General features: G+C 43.8%; 1 protein-coding gene across 5 annotated transcripts; it reads right to left on the reverse strand.

Annotated features, from left to right (window-relative positions):
- Window positions 1-7,822: 7,822 nt before the first annotated feature.
- On the reverse strand, window positions 7,823-22,946 carry LOC103889141 (protein S100-A7). 5 transcript variants are annotated; one of them, XM_024237413.3, is made up of 4 exons: window positions 22,505-22,929; window positions 22,312-22,416; window positions 8,971-9,128; window positions 7,823-8,049 (listed from the first exon to the last, which is right to left on the reverse strand). In XM_024237413.3, exons 3-4 carry the CDS (start codon window positions 9,109-9,111, stop codon window positions 7,885-7,887), a joined length of 306 nt encoding a protein of 101 aa, XP_024093181.2. In that variant the 5' UTR covers window positions 9,112-9,128; window positions 22,312-22,416; window positions 22,505-22,929; the 3' UTR covers window positions 7,823-7,884. The 5 variants fall into 5 exon arrangements, 2 of the variants coding, with proteins under 2 accessions (XP_024093181.2, XP_054383628.1); XM_054527653.2 differs by having other exon boundaries at window positions 22,312-22,413; window positions 22,505-22,927; XR_008512158.1 differs by lacking the exons at window positions 7,823-8,049; window positions 8,971-9,128 and adding an exon at window positions 18,796-20,594 and having other exon boundaries at window positions 22,505-22,946.

Below are 22,946 nucleotides of genomic sequence, written 5' to 3' on the forward strand. Positions count from 1 at the left end.
ACTCAGCCAAGATTTTTAAATGTGCAGCTTCACTCTCCATTTCTTCTTTTTCTCCTTTCATTTTGATGTTGTTGTTGTAGAAACTGGGCCATTTGTCCTGTAGAATTTCCTACAGTCTGGAGTTCCTGATTGCATCCACGTGGTGTCAATTAACAGATTACTCAGCCTCTCTCTTCCCTTCGTAACTCGGTAGATCTAGAGCCTTAAGCATCTTCAGGGTTCAGGTTTTTTAAAGCAGATTGCTTCATATGTGGAGTTGTCTACTATCAAGAATACATGTCTGGGTGTCTTTTTCTTATGTATCAGCTATGAATGATCATTGCCAACACTGGGTAAATCCAACTCTGCCTACACTTCTGCAGATAAACAAGTCTGGAGAAAAATGTGCTTACCTTGTTGACTGGTCACACTTCAAATTCATGACCACTAATCCAACTGCACATTCAATACAAATAAGAGAGTATTTGCATACTTCAATTACCCCATCTACCCTCTTATCAGAATCAGTGGCGGTACACTCTGCCTTCCCCCCACTACCATGAACTTTTTATGTTCCCAGCAGAGGTCCATCCGTCCTCTTTCACTACATCCCATCCCCCTTGCTTTTTTCAAACACTCACTACAGAAATTCTCCTCTTTTTCTTATGCACCATCATTTTTTCTGTTTTCTGGTCTTTTCATTCTATACAAATACACTGTTATTTGTCTGACCTTAAATAATTATTTTGACTTCACTCTCCTCTGTGATCTTCTCAATTCTCTGCTTCCATTTACAGCATTTAAACATTTTTTATGGATGTATAATATTGGTACATACTTACGGGGTACATGTGTGACATTTTGTTACATGCACAGAATGTATAATGATCAAGTCATGGTATTTAGGGCATCAATCACCTCAAGTATTTATCATTTCTATGTGGTGGGAACATTTGAAATCTTCTCTTCTAGCTGTTTTGAAATATGCAATACACTCTTGTTAACTATAGTTGCCCCATTCTGCCATAAAACATTAGATCTTATTCCTTCTATATAGCTAGATGTTTCTATTCATTTAACCAATCTCCCTTCACCCCACCCACTCACCTTTCCCAGCCTCTAGTAACCATCATTCTCCCTACCTTCATGAGACCAACTTTTTTTTTTTAGCTCCCGCAGATGAGTGAAAACATGTGATATTTATCTTTCTGTGCCTGGCTTATCATCTCTGGGTTTGTTTACATCTTCTATTGTCTTCTCTTATTTCCATTTGCTATTTTTATCTTCTCTCTTGGTGTACTTGGATTTTTTGAATGCTGAACATTAAAAATGAAATTTTTTTATTTCAGGATATGGATGATTTTCTCTCCCTCCAGAGAATTTTCTTTAGCTTCTGGAAAGGAATTCAAGTAGCAGATCATTTAAATCCAATCTGGGATAAAGTTGATTCAAAACTGAATTTTAGGATTTATATTTCTGATCTGTATACTTATTCCTAGGAGTAGCACTTTAGGGGTTCTAAATGAAATCCTGGAATGTTTAGAAGGGTACTTCTACCTTGGAAATCCTCTGAGCTTTGATTTTTATCTCCTAAAGGCTCTTACTAGCTATTTCAGTTTCTGACAAAGATTTTCTGATGGGCTGTACCTCTTGTCCTGTGCAACTTGTGAAAAGACGCATGCCTCAAAGGGAGAAAATTAGAGTGATCAACTCACCATTTGTTGCTTCTCTTTTATCTAAATTCTTGGCTTTTCAAGTTCTGGCTGTGTTGGAAGTCCTCAACACTAATTTTAATCTCACCAGCCCTGAATGACTGTTGAAGTCGCAAATAATCTTCTTTGTCTCTTAGAAGTCACTTTCTGTTTGGTTTTTAACTTCTTTGTTCAAACTACTTGAGAACTGATAAATTCCTCAGGAAGAGAAGCAGCTTTAATTTTGAGTGCCTTGACTGAGTCTTCTTTCTCTTGGATAACCAGAGCCTTCAAGTCCTGGTTACTTTGGTAGCTTTTTGAAGCTTTGAAGCAGATAATTTTCTGATTTTTATCCACATTTTCTATGTTTTATTAGGATAATTAGTCTGCTACAAAAGTATTCCATAACCAGAAGCAGACATATTGGCAGTAATGCTGAGCTATAGGAACTCTTGGTATTGTTGGTAAGAAAACAATAGTCACAATAGTCAAGCCAAGAGCACATAGAATCTGTGTCCCAGGTAGTCTACTTTTTGGAATATATATATATATATATATATATATATATATATATATATATATATATACTCCAAAAATATTCACACAGATACATAAGGAAATATATATAATGATGTTCCCCATAGCATTGTTTGCGGTGGTAAGGAGTGGGAGGCAATATGAGGGTAGGGAAGGTATTCGTGGAGAAGTGGGTAGACAAATACTGTGGCAGCACATTATAAAGTAAATGTAGCTCAGATGTAATAATGCTAACTGTGCATAGAGCAATGTGGATATGAGTTGGAGTTCCACTTTAAATTTCTTTAAAGTTACATTGTTGCATTGCATGAAATAAAGGCTCTCATGCTCTTCTATGTAATTCCCAAAGAAGTTGACTGGCTCATATTAACTGCTTTAGTTTACTTCGAAACATGGCAAAGAATAATAAAAGATAAAAAATATTTAAATAGAAAAATAAACCAAGGAAACCAAAGACTCTACTAGAAATTGAGTTTTAATATGAAATTGAAAATAATGGTAAATAAATGATGCTCCTAGTGAGAAGCAGTAATTCTTTAATCTAATAATATTGAGGCCAAAGAAAGGAGCGCACTGAAGCTTATCTGGTGCTGGTCAGAACTCTTGTAAAATGCAAGTTACAAAAACAATAAGAAAAGGATTCCCTATTTAATAAATGGTGTTGGGAAAACTGGCTAGCCATATGTAGAAAGCTGAAACTGGATCCCTTCCTTACGCCTTATATAAAAATTAATTCAAGATGGATTAAAGACTTAAACGTTAGACCTAAAACCATAAAAACCCTAGAAGAAAACCTAGGCATTACCATTCAGGACACAGGCATGGGCAAGGACTTCATGTCTAAAACACCAAAAGCAATGGCAACAAAAGCCAAAATTGACAAATGGGATCTAATTAAATTAAAGAGCTTCTGCACAGCAAAAGAAACTACCATCAGAGTGAACAGGCAACCTACAAAATGGGAGAAAATTTTCGCAACCTACTCATCTGACAAAGGGCTAATATCCAGAATCTACAATGAACTCCAACAAATTTACAAGAAAAAAACAAACAACCCCATCAAAAAGTGGGCAAAGGATATGAACAGACACTTCTCAAAAGAAGACATTTATGCAGCCAAAAAACACATGAAAAAATGCTCATCATCACTGGCCATCAGAGAAATGCAAATCAAAACCACAATGAGTTACCATTTCACACCAGTTAGAATGGCAATCATTAAAAAGTCAGGAAACAACAGGTGCTGGAGAGGATGTGGAGAAATAGGAACACTTTTACACTGTTGGTGGGACTGTAAACTAGTTCAACCATTGTGGAAGTCAGTGTGGCGATTCCTCAGGGATCTAGAACTAGAAATACCATTTGACCCAGCCATCCCATTACTGGGTATATACCCAAAGGACTATAAATCATGCTGCTATAAAGACACATGCACATGTATGTTTATTGCAGCACTATTCACAATAGCAAAGACTTGGAACCAACCCAAATGTCCACCAATCATAGACTGGATTAAGAAAATGTGGCACATATACACCATGGAATACTATGCAGCCATAAAAAATGATGAGTTCATGTCCTTTGTAGGGACATGGATGAAATTGGAAATCATTATTCTCAGTAAACTATCGCAAGGACAAAAAACCAAACACCACATGTTCTCACTCATAGATGGGAATTGAACAATGAGAACACATGGACACACAAAGGGGAACATCACATTCGGGACTGTTGTGGGGTGGGGGGAGCGGGGAGGGATAGCATTAGGAGATATACCTAATGCTAAATGGCGAGTTAATGGGTGCAGCACACCAGCATGGCACATGTATACATATGTAACTAACCTGCACATTGTGCACTTGTACCCCAAAACTTAAAGTATAGTAATAATAAAAAAAAGAAACTCAGATAACTTTAAACCATAAAAAAACAAAAAAAAAGATGCTATCTCACACTTAGTTAAAAAATATATATATTTTTATATATATGTATATAAAATCTATGATGCATCAACCCATTTCCTGGGCAAGAATACCAAAGAAACTACCTCGCAGATTTATAAGGGGACATGTATGAGTATGCTGTCGTGGTGTGGTTATAGTGGCAAGGAACCAGAAACAATCTGGTTGTTTATCAAACACATGGTCTTTTATGATTTTCTGCTTCTTTTCACATTGTTCCCTTTGCCCTCTTTTCTTCCTGGAAAGTTGAGATCACTCTTCAGGAGCCTACTCAAAAACCACCTGCATGTGGGGGAACATAAGAGATTCCTGTAGAGAAGGCTGAATAAATGTCAGTCACAAGAAAGCAACGAGAGGCAGGAGTGACGTCACAGTGAATTCAGCACCACGGACAGCTCACAGCACTCCAGCCCGAGCGACAGAGTGAGACTGTCTGAAAAAGAAAAAAAGTTATTGGGATGTTTTGATATCAGAATTTCTGGGGAACGTTTGGATTTCCAGAATCTCTTTCACATCAGCTGTAATGTGAGTGTGGGCATAGAGCTGTCAAGTATTCTCTTTAGTACCAATATAATATCCAGTAGCTATTAATTATTCCAAATCAAGTAAATTCTTGCTCTAATATGTGTTAGAACAAAGGTTGAATTCTGATCAATATGACACTAATACCTGTGCCTTTAGGCCTTTCTCTAAAATGTCCTCCTTCCAATGCAAAGTGACACATTGCCCCCACCCTATTCCTTGACAGTCTTTCGAAGGAATATTGGATGAAATCAAATCAATTTTCTATCTGGTGACTGGAGCTCTTGGCTGTGGTTGAGGAGATGGCCTGGCCCCCTCTCCTCTTTATATCCATCTGCTTCTGTTCTATAAGCCACCTTGGTGAGTTTGGAATGACACAGTTCTCTTGACGACCTGCCATAGCAAATCAGCAATATCTCAGGATTTGGGATCTTAACTAGGAACTGTATGGCAGACATGTGGTCCCTGCCCTGTGATCACCTTTCTGAGATGACATGGGTGTATAAACAGAATATCCGAATAGATGTGATGAGTCCTGCATTGGCATAAGCCTGGAGAGTGTGAAATAGTCTCAGGAACATTAGACAAGGCTCCCTTGAGAAGGTGATTTCTAATCCTAGACAAGAAGATGAAGAAGTATTTGTCCACACACTCCATTCTAACTTTTATGTGCCATTGCCAGTTGGATGGAATATTATCAGGTGAAATAAGAAATGGAAAAATAAAGAGAGGGCAGGCCCACATTAGGAGTGTCCAGTTGCCTTCTGGACTGTAGCGATGGATTGAAAGTCCAGCAACCACACCCCTGGGAGACCCTCTTTTCTTCTGGGAGATCAGTACGTGAGTCCTCAGGGAATGGTTCAGTCATTTGCATTATCCTTTCTGGCCTACTTCCAGATTCTGGGGTCCTCTCCTAAGCTGCATAACCTGCTCCAGGACTGGAAGTTTTTAGATTTTACACTGCTGTTTACATGAGGTAGTATTGACCAGAATTTACACAAATGCATTTTATATTAAAAAATGATATAGAGTACTTATTATGAGCTGGAATCCAGTACTACTATGTGCTGGGTTCCAGGAGATCTGAGGTAACAGTGTTTTCCCTCCATGATTCCAAGTCTGGATGGAAAGACATTAGGGGAATCTGAAGTAATGTAGCCACTATGGTAGGAATGGAGTCATGGTGAGGGAGGCACAAATGAAGTAGAGATCATTTCTTTGGGGTGAAGGGATGGTGGTTCACCCTCTAAATATCTAAGAGATATTGACATTAAAGCTCAGTCTTGAAATGTAATGTTAATGAGACAGATGAAGTGTTAAAAGACATTTCTGGCAGAGGCAGTAGTTTAAAAGATTGGTATTGAGACATGAAATACTGAGATATATTGATGGGGGGTATGTTGCGCATTCTTGGAATAACAGCAGCTGGCTGAACAAGAGGGATTCAGAGAGTGCTGGGCAGAGAGGAAGTCAGGCACCCACACTTGGGACCCTGGCATGACGGTTCTGAGCAGTGACCAGCAGTCCTGGTGGAATAGAGAGGAGGACAACGGGGGAAGATGGCTCTGGGCTGGAGATCTGCAGGGAAGGTATGGCCCAAGGAAAGCGGGCAACAGAGCTAAGAGAGGAAAGAGAGCAATTCTGGGGTGGATGATGGAGGGCAGGCTGCATAGAGAAGGCAGCAGGGGGCTGGGAGGAGAAAATGAAAGCCCAGGGACTGCAGGTCTCTGTGAGTTCCAAGAACAGGTGGAATGAGAATGAGAAATGGAGAGAAGGAGAGAGAAGAAAACTAATGGTCTGACATGGGGATTTAGAGGTGAAAATGGCAGATCAGTCCTGAAGGCTGACGAGGTGCAGAATATGTTCAGGAAGGAAGATTCCTGATGAGGAGAGGAGATGCTGGTCTGTGAACAGAGGTGTGAGTGTGGAGTGGAGCAGTCATTCAGAAGAACAAATAGCCCATCTTACACACTTCTGCTGGTGGGATGGAAAGAGAATTTTTGAGATAGTTGCCTGATTCCTCCAAGAAGAATGTTTGCCTGATTGAGAGGTTAGCTGGAGACTGACCAGGTTAGTAAGAGTGATAGGGACAGATGATGTGAGCCTCAAGGAAGAATACTAAGGGCAGCTGCACAGAACATGGCCTGGAAGTGACCCCAGGTGAACACTGACCCTGTGTTGTGGCCTGCATGGAGAGACCCGCCAGTGCCCTGCTAGGACAGCACTGTGTCCTGCTTGTTTCTGCATCCTCAGCTCATAGCACACTGCCTGGCCTGGAGTAGACTACCAATAACAAACTACTCCATTATCTGCCAGATAGAGATGCTGCAATTTCTCATCACAGTCAGCATGAGCTCTCTGTGTCAGTCCTTAGGGCACTTCCGTGGTGCTGCCTTTTTCCGGCCAGACGCATTACTTGGAATCCTGGACCACTTAGAGCTCCTTAAAATCTGGAATATTCATCCATCACCAGAAACCCCGTCCTGGCATTGAGCAAACCATCATTTAGGACAGCTAAGCATCACTGTGACTCCCTCTCACTTCCATAGGGTCATCAACATAGGCACATGCACACAAGCACACAGCACAGGGAAAGGACACAGACCTTGGAGCCCAGGCCACAGGACAAGGAAGCCCATCCTCAGGGCACTGCTGAGCCTCCCATTCATAGCCGCAAGGGCCCTGAGCCTGATGCCATCCAGGAATCCCTATGTGAGTGGTTTCTGTTTCCCCAAGCCCTGGAGAACAGCTGGGGTGGGAGTGGGAGGGCAGGAGCACACTGAGAGATGCCAGCTCCTCCTCAGTGTAGTATCTGAATGTGTCTGAATGACCCTGGTCCATGCCTTGACAAGGAGGGGAATTGCTGTGACCTGGCGGAGGCCTTCTACCAACTTCCACCTGGAACCTGCCATGGTGGCTGCATTTAGGGAGCGGGGGCAGAGGCGGACACCAGGACCTGTGTGAGAGGGAGCTCAGCTCTGCTGGAGGCCACAGGGGGAACGTTGCTGGAGGGACATTACTCCTGGTTGACCCACTGGATGGGGGTGGGGGAAATTCTCCAACAAAGTTAACCTGGAATTGGTAGTTTTGACAATGTAGGTCACCAAAGAGAAGAAGGAAATAAGGCAAGTGTCTGGTGGGAAGAGACACTTTATTGTTCCTGGGGTCTCTGGAGGCCCCTTGGTGGGGCTGGGTCACTGGCTTCCCCTGAAACAGGGCGCTGCTCCATGGCTCTGCTTGTGGTAGTCTGTGGCTATGTCTCCCAGCAAGGACAGAAACTCAGAAAAATCAATCTTCTTATCCTCATTCTTGTCCTTTTTCTCAAAGACAGTGGCCATGTAATGTATGCCCTTTTTGTCCTGTGAAGAGAAAAACGTACAAACAAGAAAAATTCAATCACAAACAAGTTTTGGGCTGGGAGGGGAGAGGAGGAGGCAGAGACAGAGACCAGTGCCTAGATCTGCACAGGTGTGGTGGTAGGGCTGAGAGCACAGGGTGAGTGGGTGAAGTTAGGGTGAGGACGTGAGTGTTATCACTGGAGTTCTCTAGAGAGACTTTTTGTCTCACACCTCAGGATGGGAGGCAGGTCCTGTCCCGAGGCGCTCTGTTAAGTGACCTTGGGGTGAGAAGTCCCCTGCCCCAGCCTCACTCTTGCCTGTCCCCAGCCTTTAAGGGCACTGCCTACCTTAGTTCTACCCCAGGGCCTCAAAATTGGCCCTCACGATTTGTTCTCTTCTTTCTCTGACCTCCTCTCCTTTCTTCTCCTTTTCCACCAAACTCATCTTCTGGGTTCCCTGCTGTTGGTCATCTAGACCGTTTGGTACCTAGTAGCCCACAGCTTTTTTCAGATTTGCTAATGAGTTTTCTTTATTTCAAAGAGGGCTATTGATTTCTACTAGCAATGGAACTTCTAGTCCTTTCCCAGTAATCTCAGGGATGTTGATATGAGGCCTTTGGGAAGCAGGACCTGAGCATGTGAGTTTCAGTCTCAGAGAAAGAGGGTCAGTGAGCGCTGGGAGGGCACTGTGCACTGCCCTCAAGCTGCACACTTTGCTGACCATCTAATAACCTCCTTTATATCTGTATAACTCTTTCCCATTTTCATACTTTTTCACCTACCATCCTTAGATTCCCATATGATCCAAGCAATAAAGCTCTATTTGCAAATGGGAGACTTTTTAATCAGAGGATGAGGGTGACCTGTCCAAGGCCACATAGCAATATGTATCCTCAGTCATGCCAGGGTCCAATCAACATAGAGAAAGTAGACCCCAACTCACACAGGCACTGAGGAAATTGGGGAAGTTCTCCTTCATCATCGTCAGCAGGCTTGGCTTGTCAATCTTGTCATCACGTCTGGTGTATTTGTGAAACATGTCGATCATGCCTATTGTGGACGTCTCAGCTTGAGTGTTGCTCATCTTTGCTTTCAAAAAGGCTTCAGGAAATAAAGACAATCATTTCTTACCTTCGTTTGAATTAAGGTCTCTATGTGGGGGTGTCAGAAGGAGGGCTGAGGACAGAGTAAAAACAGCCCTAAGATGGAGCAGAAGGAACTTGATTTTTTTTAAATGCGATGGGATAAGTTGTTCAAAAATGAGAGGGTAGGACCAAGTCTGAGACCTAGCTCATCCTGGCCAGGGCCAAGAGGAGATGCAGGTGGATGGTGGAAGTCCAGCTCTGGGCAGTGCTTCAGAGAGGGAGAAGCAGGGAGAGTTGGGGGCCAGCAACACATGGAAGAACTAAGCTGGTACCCCCCAGCCTCAGCCAGCACATGGCAGACCCTACTCTTAAAACAGCACCAAATCCATCTCCTCTAGCTTCACAGTCAGGGTGAGAGTCATGGGGGCAGGACAATGGCCTTGGTGATCTGGTGTCTGACCCTCCTGGGCTGCTTCAGGAACCAGACACCGTGGGCCCCACCTTGACTCAAGTGCAAGCCCTGCATGAAACTGTGCGTGCAGGCTCCAGGTGCACATGTGAGCATGGATGTGAGTGTGAGCAGGAAACACAGTCCTGTCCTGAGCACAGGGGGCCCTTCCTGCATTCCCTTGGGAATGAGAAACAGGAATGGCCTCTGTTACAAGGAACAGAAATAACTCCCTGGTTCTTAAGCTGCTGGATGGGGTGGGAGTGAGGTGGGAGTTGCTTCATGTCTGCTCTTGGGAATTATCTGCACCCTCCGAATCACCAAGGGTTGACCCTGTTTAAATAAAAAGGTCTGACTTCCCAAAGCAGATCTTCCAGCCAGTAGTCGGTCTGGGCTGGCCTGCACCCCAAGCCTGAAAAATAGGACAGTGCAGCTCTCACTTCCTACACTTTCCAAAGAACCAGAAAAGGACCTTGGCTAACGCATGTGGGCATCTGACAATAAACCCCCAACACCTCTCAATGCAGGAGAAAGCTCCGTGCCAGCAGCTGACTAAGAGAAGCCACTCAAAGCTTTTTGAATCTGAGGCTAAGGCCAAGGCCAGAGGCCAAGCCCTGTGCCCAGAGATGGACTGAGAATTTACAGGTCCCAGGCCTGGGGGTTTGGAGAGCCTCCAAAGCATTCGCAGGGGCCCCTTAGCTCTCCTCCCTCTGTGGGGGTGGAGCTGGGGAAGGGATTCAGCAATGGGGATCCCAAAAGGAGTATGAATCCAGGGAGGAAGAAGACAGGAAGGAAAGGGGTCCTGTGCTCAGGTCCCACTGGGGACATTTCCACAGGAGTAGTCTCAGAAGACTCCAAAGGGGCAATAGACAGGTTTGGTCCAGCCACCTGGTTGTACAGATGTGGGCTCTCGGGCTTGAGTGAAGGTCACACAGCCCAGCTAGTGGCAGAGCTGGCTTAGACCCCAGCTTTTGAGTATTTGTCCACAGCCCTTTAGCCTCCTACAGGCAGCGTGGCAGGCTGGGCACTGGGCACTTCTAGAAAACACAAAGAGGCAAGTGAGACTTACCAGAGCTGGGAAGCATCACGAAGAGAAGGATGAGTGAGATGTGTGTGTTTGGACAAAGAGCAGTCCTTTACAAGGCTCAGCCTGACTCTCCCCAGGGGCTGGGAGGCCTGGGGCACCTCTGTCATCTGTTTCTTGGAGCCTTGCCCCACATCAGGTGGGTGGGACACACCCAGGAGGCTGTGCTCAGGATTTCTGGCCAGGGTCCCAGGTCACCAGGTCCCACCCCACCCCAGAGACCTCACTTGGAGTCTTCTCTGGCTCAACCTTGATTTGAGGGTAAGGCAGCGGTACATGTGTAGTAGCAGGTCAGGAAATGGGACAAAAGAGCACTGGGCCTCAGGACCCAAAGAGGATGGAGTTTCAGACTCCCGAAGGCAGCATGGTCTTGTTTATTCTCTCTCCCAGTCCTTCCACACATTTGTTGTGACAGCCTGTTCTGTGACCCCCACTGCTTAGTGAACATTTTAATGTCTAAACATCAAGATACCTGCTGCTCCTGCCTCCTCCTCAACCCTCCCCTCATAGTCCTAAGAGGCAGGTGCTGCAATCTCTATTTTAAGAAAGGAGAAGTTGAGATGTTCCCAGTTTACTCAGCTAGTAAACACAACAAATCATCATGAACAAAGAAAAGCCTGAATCAAATCCTTACTCTTATCCCTTGTGCTATAGGTCTTGGGTCGCATCAGGGTCTGCCCTGTGGGAACTCAAAGTCCAGGGAGGGAAGCAGGGTTAATTCATTGCTAACCATTGGTCAGCCCCTCACAGAAGCCCTGGATTTAGGTGGCGGGACTGGTGTCAGGGGCCTCACTATCTAGGTTTAGTGGTGGAGTGATCCCCGTGGAATGAGCCTGGAGGCAGGGAGTGGGAAAAGTTCTTTCCTGCCCCATGGCACTAACTTCCCAGAAAGTCTTCAGTGTTTTTCCTCCTTCTATGCAAAACAGACTATGTAGGAGATGGGAGTTGTGCCCTTGGCTATAATGTGCCCTAACCTGCTGTGGAAAGGCTGACCCAGGTAGGGGCAGAGGGTTGGGAAGGCATGGGAATCCCTGGGACATGGTGAGGAAAGGGAGATGATGAATCACTGAAATGGACTTTTTCTGCTACCCCCTTACAATGTTCCTTGTAGGCCGCAAGAGGTCCTGGTTCATTTAGTGCCAGCCCCTTAAGCACTCTGGGGCTCCATAGAGCTGATGTGATGTCTCCCTAGGTGGGACCTATTTTCTCCACCCATCATCTTTCTTCAACTTCCTTCTCTGTCAGTTCTTATGTAACCAGGGGGGACCTGTTTCTCCCTCTCCCAGTTTCCCATATGATGGCAATATTACTTTTAGTGGCAAAAGATACACACACACACACACACGCACACACACACACACACACACACGCACGCACACACACACACAGAGAGAGAGAGAGAGAGAGAGAGGACTACTACTCAACCATAAAAAGAATGAAATGATGCTTTTTGCAGCAACCTGGATGGAACTGGAGGCTATTATCTTAAGTGAAATTACTCAGAAACAGGAAGTCAAATACTGTGCACCCTCATGTGTAAGTGGGAGGTACATCATGCACACAGATGGAGGTAGAGAGAGAGAGTAGAATCATAGACACTGGAGACTGTGAAGGGCGAGAGGTCAGGCGGTGGGTGAAGGATGAGACATTTCTTAGTGGGTACAATGCATGCTGTTTAGGATGGCTACATTAAAAGCCCGAACTTCACCACTGTGCAATATATTCATATACATGTGTATGCAGGTTTTTGTGTGGACATAAGTTTTCAACTATTTTGGGTAAATCCCGAAGAGTGTGATTTCTGGATCCTATGGTAAGAGTATGTTTAGTTTTTTAAGAAAGCACCAAACTGTCTTCCAAAGTGGCTGCACTATTTTGTGTTCCTGCCATCAATGAATGAGAGCTCCTGTTGCTCTACATCCTTCTTCAGCATTTGGTGTTGTCAGTGTTCCAGATTTTGGCCATTCTCATAAGTGTGTACTGGTATCTCATTGTTGTTTTAATTTGCATTTCCTTGAGGACATATGATGTGGAGCATCTTCTGATATGCTTATTTGTCACCTGCAGTATCTTCTTTGATGAGATGTCTGTTAAGGTCTTCGGCCCATTATCTAATTGTTTGGTTTGTGTTCTTATCGTTGAGTTTTAAGAGTTCTTTGTATGTTTTGGATAACACTCCTTTGTCTGATATGTCTTTTGTAAATATTTTCTCCCAGTCTGTGGCTTATCTTTTCATTCTCTTGACAATATCTTTCACAAAGCAGAAATGTTTAATTTTAAAGAAGTCCAGCTTATGAATTCTTTCTTTCATGGATTGTGCCTTGGTGTTGCATCTAAAAAGTCATCACCAAAACCAAGATGATCAAATTTCCTCTTATGCTACCATCTAGGAGTTTTGTAATATTGTGTTTTGCATTTAGGTCTATGATTCATTTTGAGTTATGTATCATCATTGTTTAGAAAAAAAAAGGAAGAGAAGAAATGCAATACAAAAGGAATCAGGGACAACAATATTAATACAAGACAACAAAGAATTCTAAGAAAATGGATTAAATGAAAAAGAAGAATATTTCTTATTGATTAGTGTGCAAGTCACCAAGAGGCAATAGTCTTATCTTTTCTTTTCTTTCTTGTTTTTTTTTTTTAAATTTTTTTTTTTTTTTTTTTTATGAGACAGACTTTTCCTCTTGCAGCCCAGGCTAGAGTGCAATGGTGTCATCTTGGCTCACTGCAACCTCCTCCTCCTGGGTTCAAGCGATTCTCCTGCCTCGGCCTTCTGAGTAGCTGGGATTACAGGCACCCGCCACTATGTCCAGCTAATTTTTGTATTTTTAATAGAAATGGGGTTTCATCATGTTGGCCAGGCTGGTCTCCAACTCCTGACCTCAAGTGATCCACCTGCCTCGGCCCCCCAAAGTGCTGGGATTACAGTTGTGAGCCACTGCACCTGGCAATAGTCTTATCCTTATATACACAAGAACATAATATTGAATTATACAAAGCAAACATTGAAAGAAATTAATGAAAACTGACAAATTTATATCACTTGGCAGGTTTTTGCAGAGTCTGCCCAGGAACTCAACAGAGTCATCAGATAACAAAACACCAGTAATTGCGCAGAGCAAGACGGGCAGATGCTGCCACAGCCCAGAAGCAGCCCTGGACATAAGGGCCCCGTGGATGACAAAGGCTGTTTCTAATAAACACTAATCTCCAGAATCGGTTGGCCACCTGGATTTGGCTTTAAGACCATAATTTGCTGATTCCTGATACAAAATATTTGAAGGACACACTTAAATTTATTTATACACATGTGCATTCATAAATTTGTGCCCAACCGTAGAGAATACACATAAATTTCTTTTTTGTGTATTGAGGTTCTTTATTAAATTAATTATATAATCTGTATTAGATAATTAACCTTTTCTAAAAAATTATTATTGTACTTTAAGTTCTAGGGTACATGTGCACAACGTATGGGCTTGTTACATATGTATACATGTGCCATGTTGGTGTGCTGCACCCATTAACTCATCATTTACATTAGGTATATCTCCTGATGCTATCTCTCCCCGCTGCCCCGACCCCACGACAGGCCCCAGTGTGTGATGTTCCCCTTCCTGTGTCCAAGTGTTCTTATTGTTCAATTCCCACCTATGAGTGAGAACATGAGGTGTTTGGTTTTCTGTCCTTGCAATGATCTGCTGAGAATGATGGTTTCCAGCTTCATCCATGTCCCTGCAAAGGACATGAACTCATCATTTTTTATGGCTGCATAGTATTCCATGGTGTATATGTGCCACATTTTCTTAATCCAGTCTATCATTGATGGACATTTGGGTTGGTCCCAAGTCTTTGCTATTGTGAATAGTGCCGCAATAAACATACGTGTGCATGTGTCTTTACAGCAGCATGATTTATAATCCTTTGGGTATATGCCCAGTAATGGGATGGCTGGGTCAAATGGTATTTCTAGTTCTAGATCCCTGAGGAATCACCATACTGTCTTCCACGATGGTTGAACTAGTTTACAGTCCCACCAACAGTGTAAAAGTGTTCCTATTTCTCCACATCCTCTCCAGCACCTGTTGTTTCCTGACTTTTTAATGATTGCCATTCTAACTGGTGTGAGATGGTAACTCATTGTGGTTTTGATTTGCATTTCTCTGATGGCCAGTGATGATGAGCATTTTTTCATGTGTCTGTTGGCTGCATAAATGCTTCTTTTGAAAAGTGTCTGTTCATATTCTTTGCCCACTTTTTGATGGGGTTGTTTGTTTTTTTCTTGTAAATTTGTTTGCATTATTTGTAGATTCTGGATATTAGCCCTTTGTCAGATTAGTAGATTGCAAAAATTTTCTCCCATTCTGTAGGTTTCCTGTTCAGTCTGATGGTAGTTTCTTTTGCTGTGCACAAGCTCTTTAGTTTAATTAGATCCCATTTGTCAATTTTGGCTTTTGTTGCCATTGCTTTTGGTGTTTTAGACATGAAGTCTTTGCCCATGCCTATGTCCTGAATGGTATTGCCTAGGTTTCCTTCTAGGGTTTTTATGGTTTTAGGTCTAACATTTAAGTCTTTAATCCATCTTGAATTAATTTTTGTATAAGGTGTAAGGAAAGGATCCAATTTCAGCTTTCTACATATGGCTAGCAAGTTTTCCCGGCACCATTTATTAAATAGGGAATCCTTTCCCTGTTTCTTGTTTTTGTCAGGTTTGTCAAAGATCAGATGGTTGTAGATGTGTGGTATTATTTCTGAGGGCTCTGTTCTGTTCCATTGGTCTATATCTGTGTTTTGGTACCAGTACCATGCTGTTTTGGTTACTGTAGCCTTGTAGTATAGTTTGAAGTCAGGTAGTGTGATGCCTCCAGCTTTGTTCTTTTGGCTTAGGATTGTCTTGGCAATGTGGGCTCTTTTTTGGTGCCATATGAACTTTAAAGTAGTTTTTTTTCCCCAATTCTGTGAAGAAAGTCATTGGTAGCTTGATGGGGATGGCATTGAATGTATAAATTACCTTGGGCAGTATGGCCATTTTCACAATATTGATTCTTCCTATCCATGAGCATGGAATGTTCTTCCATTTGTTTGTGTCCTCTTTTATTTCGTTGAACAGTGATTTGTAGTTCTCCTAGAAGAGGTCCTTCACATCCCTCGTAAGTTGGATTCTTAGGTATTTTATTCTCTTTGAAGCAACTGTGAATGGGAATTCACTCATGATTTGGCTCTCTGTTTGTCTGTTGTTGGTGTATAAGAATGCTTGTGATTTTTGTACATTGATTTTGTATCCTGAGACTTTGCTGAAGTTGCTTATCAGCTTAAGGAGATTTTGGGCTGAGACGATGGGGTTTTCTAGATATACAATCATATCATCTGCAAACAGGGACAATTTGACTTCCTCTTTTCCTAATTGAATACCCTTTATTTCTTTCTCCTGCCTGATTGCCCTGGCCAGAACTTCCAACATTATATTGAATAGGAGTGGTGAGAGAGGGCATCCCTGTCTTGTGCCAGTTTTCAAAGGGAATGCTTCCAGTTTTCGCCAATTTAGTATGATATTGGCTGTGGGCTTGTCATAAATAGCTCTTATTATTTTGAGATGCGTCCCATCAATAACTAATTTATTGAGAGTTTTTAGCATGAAGGGCTGTTGAATTTTGTCAAAGGCCTTTTCTGCGTCTATTGAGATAATCATGTGGATTTTGTCTTTGGTTCTGTTTATATGATGGATTACATTTAATGATTTGTGTATGTTGAACCAGCCTTGCATCCCAGGGATGAAGCCCACTTGATTATGGTGGGTAAGCTTTTTGATGTGCTGCTGGATTCGGTTTGCCAGTATTTTATTGAGGATTTTTCCATCGATGTTCATCAGGGATATTGGCCTAATATTCTCCTTTTTTTTTTGTTGTGTCTCTGCCAGGCTTTGGTATCAGGATGATGCTGGCCTCATAAAATGAGTTAGGGAGGATTCCCTCTTTTTCTATTGATTGGAATAGTTTCAGAAGGAATGGTACCAGCTCCTCTTTGTAGCTCTGGTAGAATTCAGTTGTGAATCTGTCTGGTCATGGACTTTTTTTGGTTGGTAGGCTATTAATTATTGCCTCAATTTCAGAGCCTGTTATTGGTCTATTCAGGAATCCACCTTCTTCCTGGTTTAGTCTTGGGAGGCTATATGTGTCCAGGAATTTATCCATTTCTTCTAGATTTTCTAGTTTATTTGCATAGAGGTGTTTATAGTATTCTCTAATGGTAGTTTGTATTTTTGTGGGATCGGTGGTGATATCCCCTTTATCATTTTTTATTGCGTCTATTTGATTCTTCTCTCTTTTCTTCTTCATTAGTCTTGCTAGTGGTCTATCAATTTTGTTGATTTTTTCAAAAAACCAGCTCCTGGATCCATTGATTTTTTGAAGGGTTTTTTGTGTCTCTGTTTCCTTCAGTTCTGCTCTGATCTTAGTTATTTCTTGCCTTCTGCTAGCTTTTGAATGTGTTTGCTCTTGCTTCTCTAGTTCTTTTAATTGTGATGTTAGGGTGTCAATTTTAGAACTTTCCTGCTTTCTCTTCTGGGCATTTAGTGCTCTAAATTTCCCTCTACACACTGCTTTAAATGCGTCCCAGTGATTCTGGTGTGTTGTGTCTTTGTTCTCATTGGTTTCAAAGAACATCTTTATTTCTGCCTTCATTTGATTATGTACCCAGTAGTCATTCAGGAGCAGGTTGTTCAGTTTCCATGTAGTTGAGTGGTTCTGAGTGAGATTGTTAGTCCTGAGTTCTAGTTTGATTGCACTGTGCTCTGAGAGACAGTTTGTTATAATTTCTGTTCTTTTACATTTGCTGAGGAGTGCTTTACTTGCAACTATGTGGTCATTTTTGGAATAAATATGATGTGGTGCTGAGAAGAATGCATATTCTGTTGATGTGGGGTGGAGAGTTCTGTAGATGTCTATTAGGTCCGTTTGGTGCAGAGCTGAGTTCAACTCCTGGATATCCTTGCTAACTTTCTGTCTCATTGATCTGTCTAATGTTGACAGTGGGGTATTAAATCTCCCATTATTATTGTGTGGAAGTCCAAGTCTCTTTGTAGGTCTCTAAGAACTTGCTTTATGAATCTGGGTGCTCCTGTATTGGGTGCATATATATTTAGGATAGTTAGCTCTTCTTGATGAATTGATCCCTTTACCATTATGTAATGGTCTTCTTTTTGGCTTCTGATGTTTGTTGGTTTAAAGTCTGTTTTATCAGAGACTAGGATTGCAACTCCTGCTTTTTTTTGCTTTCCTTTTGCTTGGTAGGTCTTTCTTCATCCCTTTATTTTGAGCCTATATGTATCTCTGCACGTGAGATGGGTCTCCTGAATACAGCACACTGATGGGTCTTGACTCTTTATCCAATTTGCCAGTCTGTGTCTTTTAATTGGAGCATTTAGCCCATTTACATTTAAGGTTAATATTGTTATGTGTGAATTTGATCCTGTCATTATGATGTTAGCTGGTTATGTTGCTCGTTAGTTGATGCAGTTTCTTCCTAGCATTGATGGTCTTTACAATTTGTCATGTTTTTTCAGTGGCTGGTACTGGTTGTTCCTTTCCATGTTTAGTGTGTCCTTTAGGAGGTCTTGTAAGGCAGGCCTGGTGGTGACAAAATCTCTCAGCATTTGCTTGTCTGTAAAGGATTTTATTTCTCCTTCACATATAAAGCTAAGTTTGGCTGGATATGAAATTGTGGGTTGAAAATTCTTTTCTTTAAGAATGTTGAATATTGGTCCCCACTCTCTTCTGGCTTGTAGAGTTTCTGCCAAGAGATCCGCTGTTAGTCTGATGGGCTTCCCTTTGTGGGTACCCTGACCTTTCTCTCTGGCTGCCCTTAAGATATTTTCCTTCATTTCAACTTTGGTGAATCTGACAATTATGTGTCTTGGAGTTGCTCTTTTTGAGGAGTATCTTTGTGGCACTGTCTGTATTTCCTGAATTTGAATGTTGGCCTGCCTTGCTAGGTTGGGGAAGTTCTCCTGGATAATATCCTGCAGAGTGTTTTCCAACTTGGTTCCATTCTCCCCGTCACTTTCATATACACCAATCAGATGTAGATTTGGTCTTTTCACATAGTCCCATATTTCTTGGAGGTTTTGTTTGTTTCTTTTTACTCTTTTTTCTGTAAACTTCTCTTCTCGCTTCATTTCATTCATTTGATCTGCAATCACTGCTACCCTTTCTTCCTGTTGATTGAATTGGCTACTGAAGCTTGTGCATGAGTCATGTGGTTCTCGTGCCATGGTTTTCAGCTCCATCAGGTCATTTAAGGTCTTCTCTATGCTGTTTATTCTAGTAAGCCATTCGTTTAATCTTTTTTCAAAGTTTTTAGCTTCTTTGCAATGGGTTTGAACATCCTCCTTTAGCTCGGAGAAGTTTGTTATTACTGATCATCTGAAGCCTTCTTCTCTCAACTCGTCAAAGTCATTCTCTGTCCAACTTTGTTCCGTTGCTGGTGAGGAGCCGCGTTCCTTTGGAGGAGAAGAGGTGCTCTGATTTTTAGAGTTTTCAGCTTTTCTGCTCCGGTTTCTCCCCATCTTTGTGGTTTTATCTACCTTTGGTCTTTGATGATGGTGACGTACAGATGGAGTTTTGGCGTGGATGTCCTTTCTGTTTGTTAGTTTTCCTTCTAACAGTCAGGACCCTCAGCTGCAGGTCTGTTGGAATTTGCTGGAGGTCCACTCCAGACGCTGTTTGCCTGGGTATCACCAGTGGAGGCTGCAGAACAGCAAATATTGCAGAACGGCAAATGTTGGTGCCTGATTGTTCCTCTGGAAGCTTTGTCTCAGAGGGGCACCTGGCTGTATGAGGTGTCAGTTGGCCCCTGCTGGGAGGTGCCTCCCAGTTAGGCTACTTGGGGGTCAAGGACCCACTTGAGGAGGCAGTCTGTCAGTTCTCAGATCTCAAACTCCGTGCTTGGAGAACCACTACTCTCTTCAAAGCTGGCATACAGAGACGTTTAAGCCTGCAGAAGTTTCTGCTGCCTTTTGTTCAGCTATGCCCTGCGCGCAGAGGTGGAATCTACCGAGGCAGGCAGGACTCCTTGAGCTGTGGTGGGCTCCACCCAGTTCGAGCTTCCCGGCCCCTTTGTTTACCTACTCAAGCCTCAGCAATGGCAGGCGTCCTGCCCTCAGCTTCACTGCCGCCTTGCAGTTCGATATCAGTCTGCTGTGCTAGCAGTGAGCAAGGCTCCGTGGGTGTGGGACTATCCGAGCCAAGCGCAGGATATGATCTCCTGGTGTGCCGTTTGCTAAGACCACTGGAAAAGCACAGTATTAGGGTTGGAGTGACCTGATTTTCCAGGTGCCACCTGTCATGCCTTCCCTTGGCTATGAAAAGTATTCCCCGGCCCCTTGTGCTTCCTGGGTGAGGCGATGCCTCGCCCTGCTTCAGCTCATGCTCCATGGGCTGCACCCACTGTCTTGCTCCCACTGTCTGACAAGCCCCAGTGAGATGAACCAGGTACTTCAGTTGGAAATGCAGAAATCACCTGTCTTCTGCTTCGCTGGGAGCTGTAGACTGGAGCTGTTCCTATTCGGCCATCTTGGAACCTCTCCATAAATTTCAAACATATTTGAGACATCCAAAAAACTGATCATTTGTTTTTGCTAAAATCAAAATCTTAGCAAATTAGCTTTAATAGGGGTCTTATCTTTTGCACCTGCTCATCAGGTTGAACACTGTGAGCCTTTCCCCTGTGTCATGTCTGGAACAAACACTCTCCATAAACCCACCCCATCCTATCACACATCCAACCTCCCAGCCACTGCTGATCCTCTAGGAGAGCTCACAACAGGCTGGTCGTGAACAGGAATTTGGCTGGTTGATATCTTCATCTCCTCCATCTTTTTGGGGAGCTCCCCTCTCCCCAGTCTGAGGTAGAAGCAACGTACTCCTGGGTCTCTAGAAGATCTCAAGTTGCTGGGGGAAGAGGACAGAAAGCAATTTGTTCTTTTTGCTGTATTTTATCCATTCATTTATGCTGTGAGTGCTGACTCTGTTCTGGGTGTGCGGGTGTCAGGGAGGCAGGGAGATGGAGTGGATGTGGACCATGCTTTGAGCAATGCTCTGGCCCCAGGAGAGAACTCCAATATAAGGCACTGGGTGGTGACAGAGTGGAGTGGGACAGAGCCCGGAAGCCCCCAGGTCCCCAAGCAGTTCAGTGGTCACTTTCTCTGTGAAACCTTCTCCAGGCAGAGCCATCATCCCCATGTCCCTGCGTGTCTCAGTGACAGCCCTGGCCACACATATGCTATGTTTGCTGCCGCCTAGCCATGTCTTATATGTGCCCCCAGCCTCCAGTGCAGAGTACTCCATAAACATTGGCCGAACTAGCGAGTGTGGCAGGTGTCTTCAGAAAGGTTCAGGTAAAGTGTGTGGGAATTCGGAAGAGGAGAAATCACTTTTCAGGTGGGGGAACCCGGGGAAGCTTTGTCAGGGCATCCTTTCAATAGGCCATAGAGCACTTCCAGGAGCCACGGTGAGAGGGACAGGGCAGAGGGAGCCACGGGAATGTTCCGACACAGCCAGCTGTTCTGTTTGGGGTCCTTCTGGGTGGTGTTGGCCGGCTGCATCTCTGGACTCGAGCAGCAGTTGGGGGAGTGGGACAGAGAGACAGAGAGTGAGTTCCACAGCATTCACAAGAGATTATTAGGACTCAGTTCTGCTGTGAGCCATCCACACTGGAGGATGAGAACACCCAGCTGCAGCCCAGAGCCTGTGATCCCACTGTTAGATTTTGAAGGGAAGGCAAGGGTTAAAGAAAGACATACAGAGAGTCGGCAGCTCTATGGAAATGCACGTTTTATATCCAGCACAACACCTGAGGAGGTGGGGGACAAGCTTAATGCCAGAGCCCCCTGCCGCTTACAGGCTGGGGTAATTTATAGGTCTAGGTGGGGGTCTGGGCAGTATGGCTAGCTCACTGGGAGCATATTGATAAGATGTTCCTATGATCAGGTGGTTTGGACCTTTTTCCAGCGGGATGTGATAGGCTGTTTCTTGGACCTTTGACCCGCAGGATATGATAGGGATGTTCCTCCAGTTGGGCCTTTGCCTGGCAGGGTATGATAAGGATGCTCTTGTGCCTTGTGGTCAGGTGGTTAGGCAGGATGTTTCTCGTGGCCCGAATCCACATGGAATGTTTCACTTTGACCAGGGTCTGCAAAATGGCAGGGGGCTTACAAAATGGTGCAGTTTGGACTAACGCCCACCATCCTGTCGAATGGGTTTGCTGGGAGGATTTACTGTCAATTCTGTTAGCCTGATAAAGGAGGTTGCTTTCTCGGAGGCCACATACACAGACAGTGCTGGGAAGTGACCCATGCGTACCCTGAGAAATTTATCTGTTCAACCAAATTTCAAGTTGGCAATGATCGTTCCTCATCTCGCCCAATTTTAAGACGAGGCCGGGCAGTGTAGGTTAAAACTGGCAAGCTGGAGAAAGCAGTGCGGGGGAGGGGGGACTCCAGGAAGGCTCCCTGGCCAAGGGGGACTGTAGGATTCTGACTTACAGTCAGGACTGTTCCTGTTACAATTGGCCCCAGTCAGAGGCCCAGGACAAAACTCTGGCCCTGAGCGCAGAGAATTGGTTTTCTGTTTCCCAAGCTTCCACACGGTGGCGCCACCGAGCACCCACCTCGCCCTGTTTGTCGCTGGAGGCAGTACCACGTGGCTGGGTCCTTCGTGGTTCCTGCCCTTCTTCAGGTTGTGAGTCCCACGTCGGGCACCAATCTTGCACCTGCTGAAAAAAGAGATCTTCACCAAAAGCTTCTGAAAGGCAGAGGGCTTTTCTTACTTAATTTGTATTCTTTTCTCTCTCCAATGCTTACCAGAGGACACGGCATAAAATAGTATATTGGGGATACAATTGTTAATCAAGTTGGTAGAAACAGGAACAAATTAAAATAATTAAATTTTTAGTAATGGTGGGTTATGTAAATCTTGATGCCTATACACATGGAATCCCTGTGATGATACGAAATGGACATTTGGTCTTTGTCCCTGTTCCTGACACTGAGCGTCTGAAATCCTTGGAATCTCCTGAACCACAGGGGTGAGGGAGCATCCTTCATTATTCATAACAATCCCCTTCCAGCCATACTGAGTGTGTGCTAATGAGGTGGCTCTTGGTGGACCCCTAGATAGCTTCAGGATGGGGCTGGTTGCCAGAGGAAACAACCATGTGATTAGAGGGTTGGAGCTTTCAGCCCCACGCTGGGCCTCCAGAGAGCTGGGGAAGGACTTCAATTACCAGTGGCCAATTATTTAATC

This window comes from Pongo abelii, chromosome 1 (assembly GCF_028885655.2).
Source record: "Pongo abelii isolate AG06213 chromosome 1, NHGRI_mPonAbe1-v2.0_pri, whole genome shotgun sequence".
NCBI lineage: Eukaryota > Metazoa > Chordata > Mammalia > Primates > Hominidae > Pongo > Pongo abelii.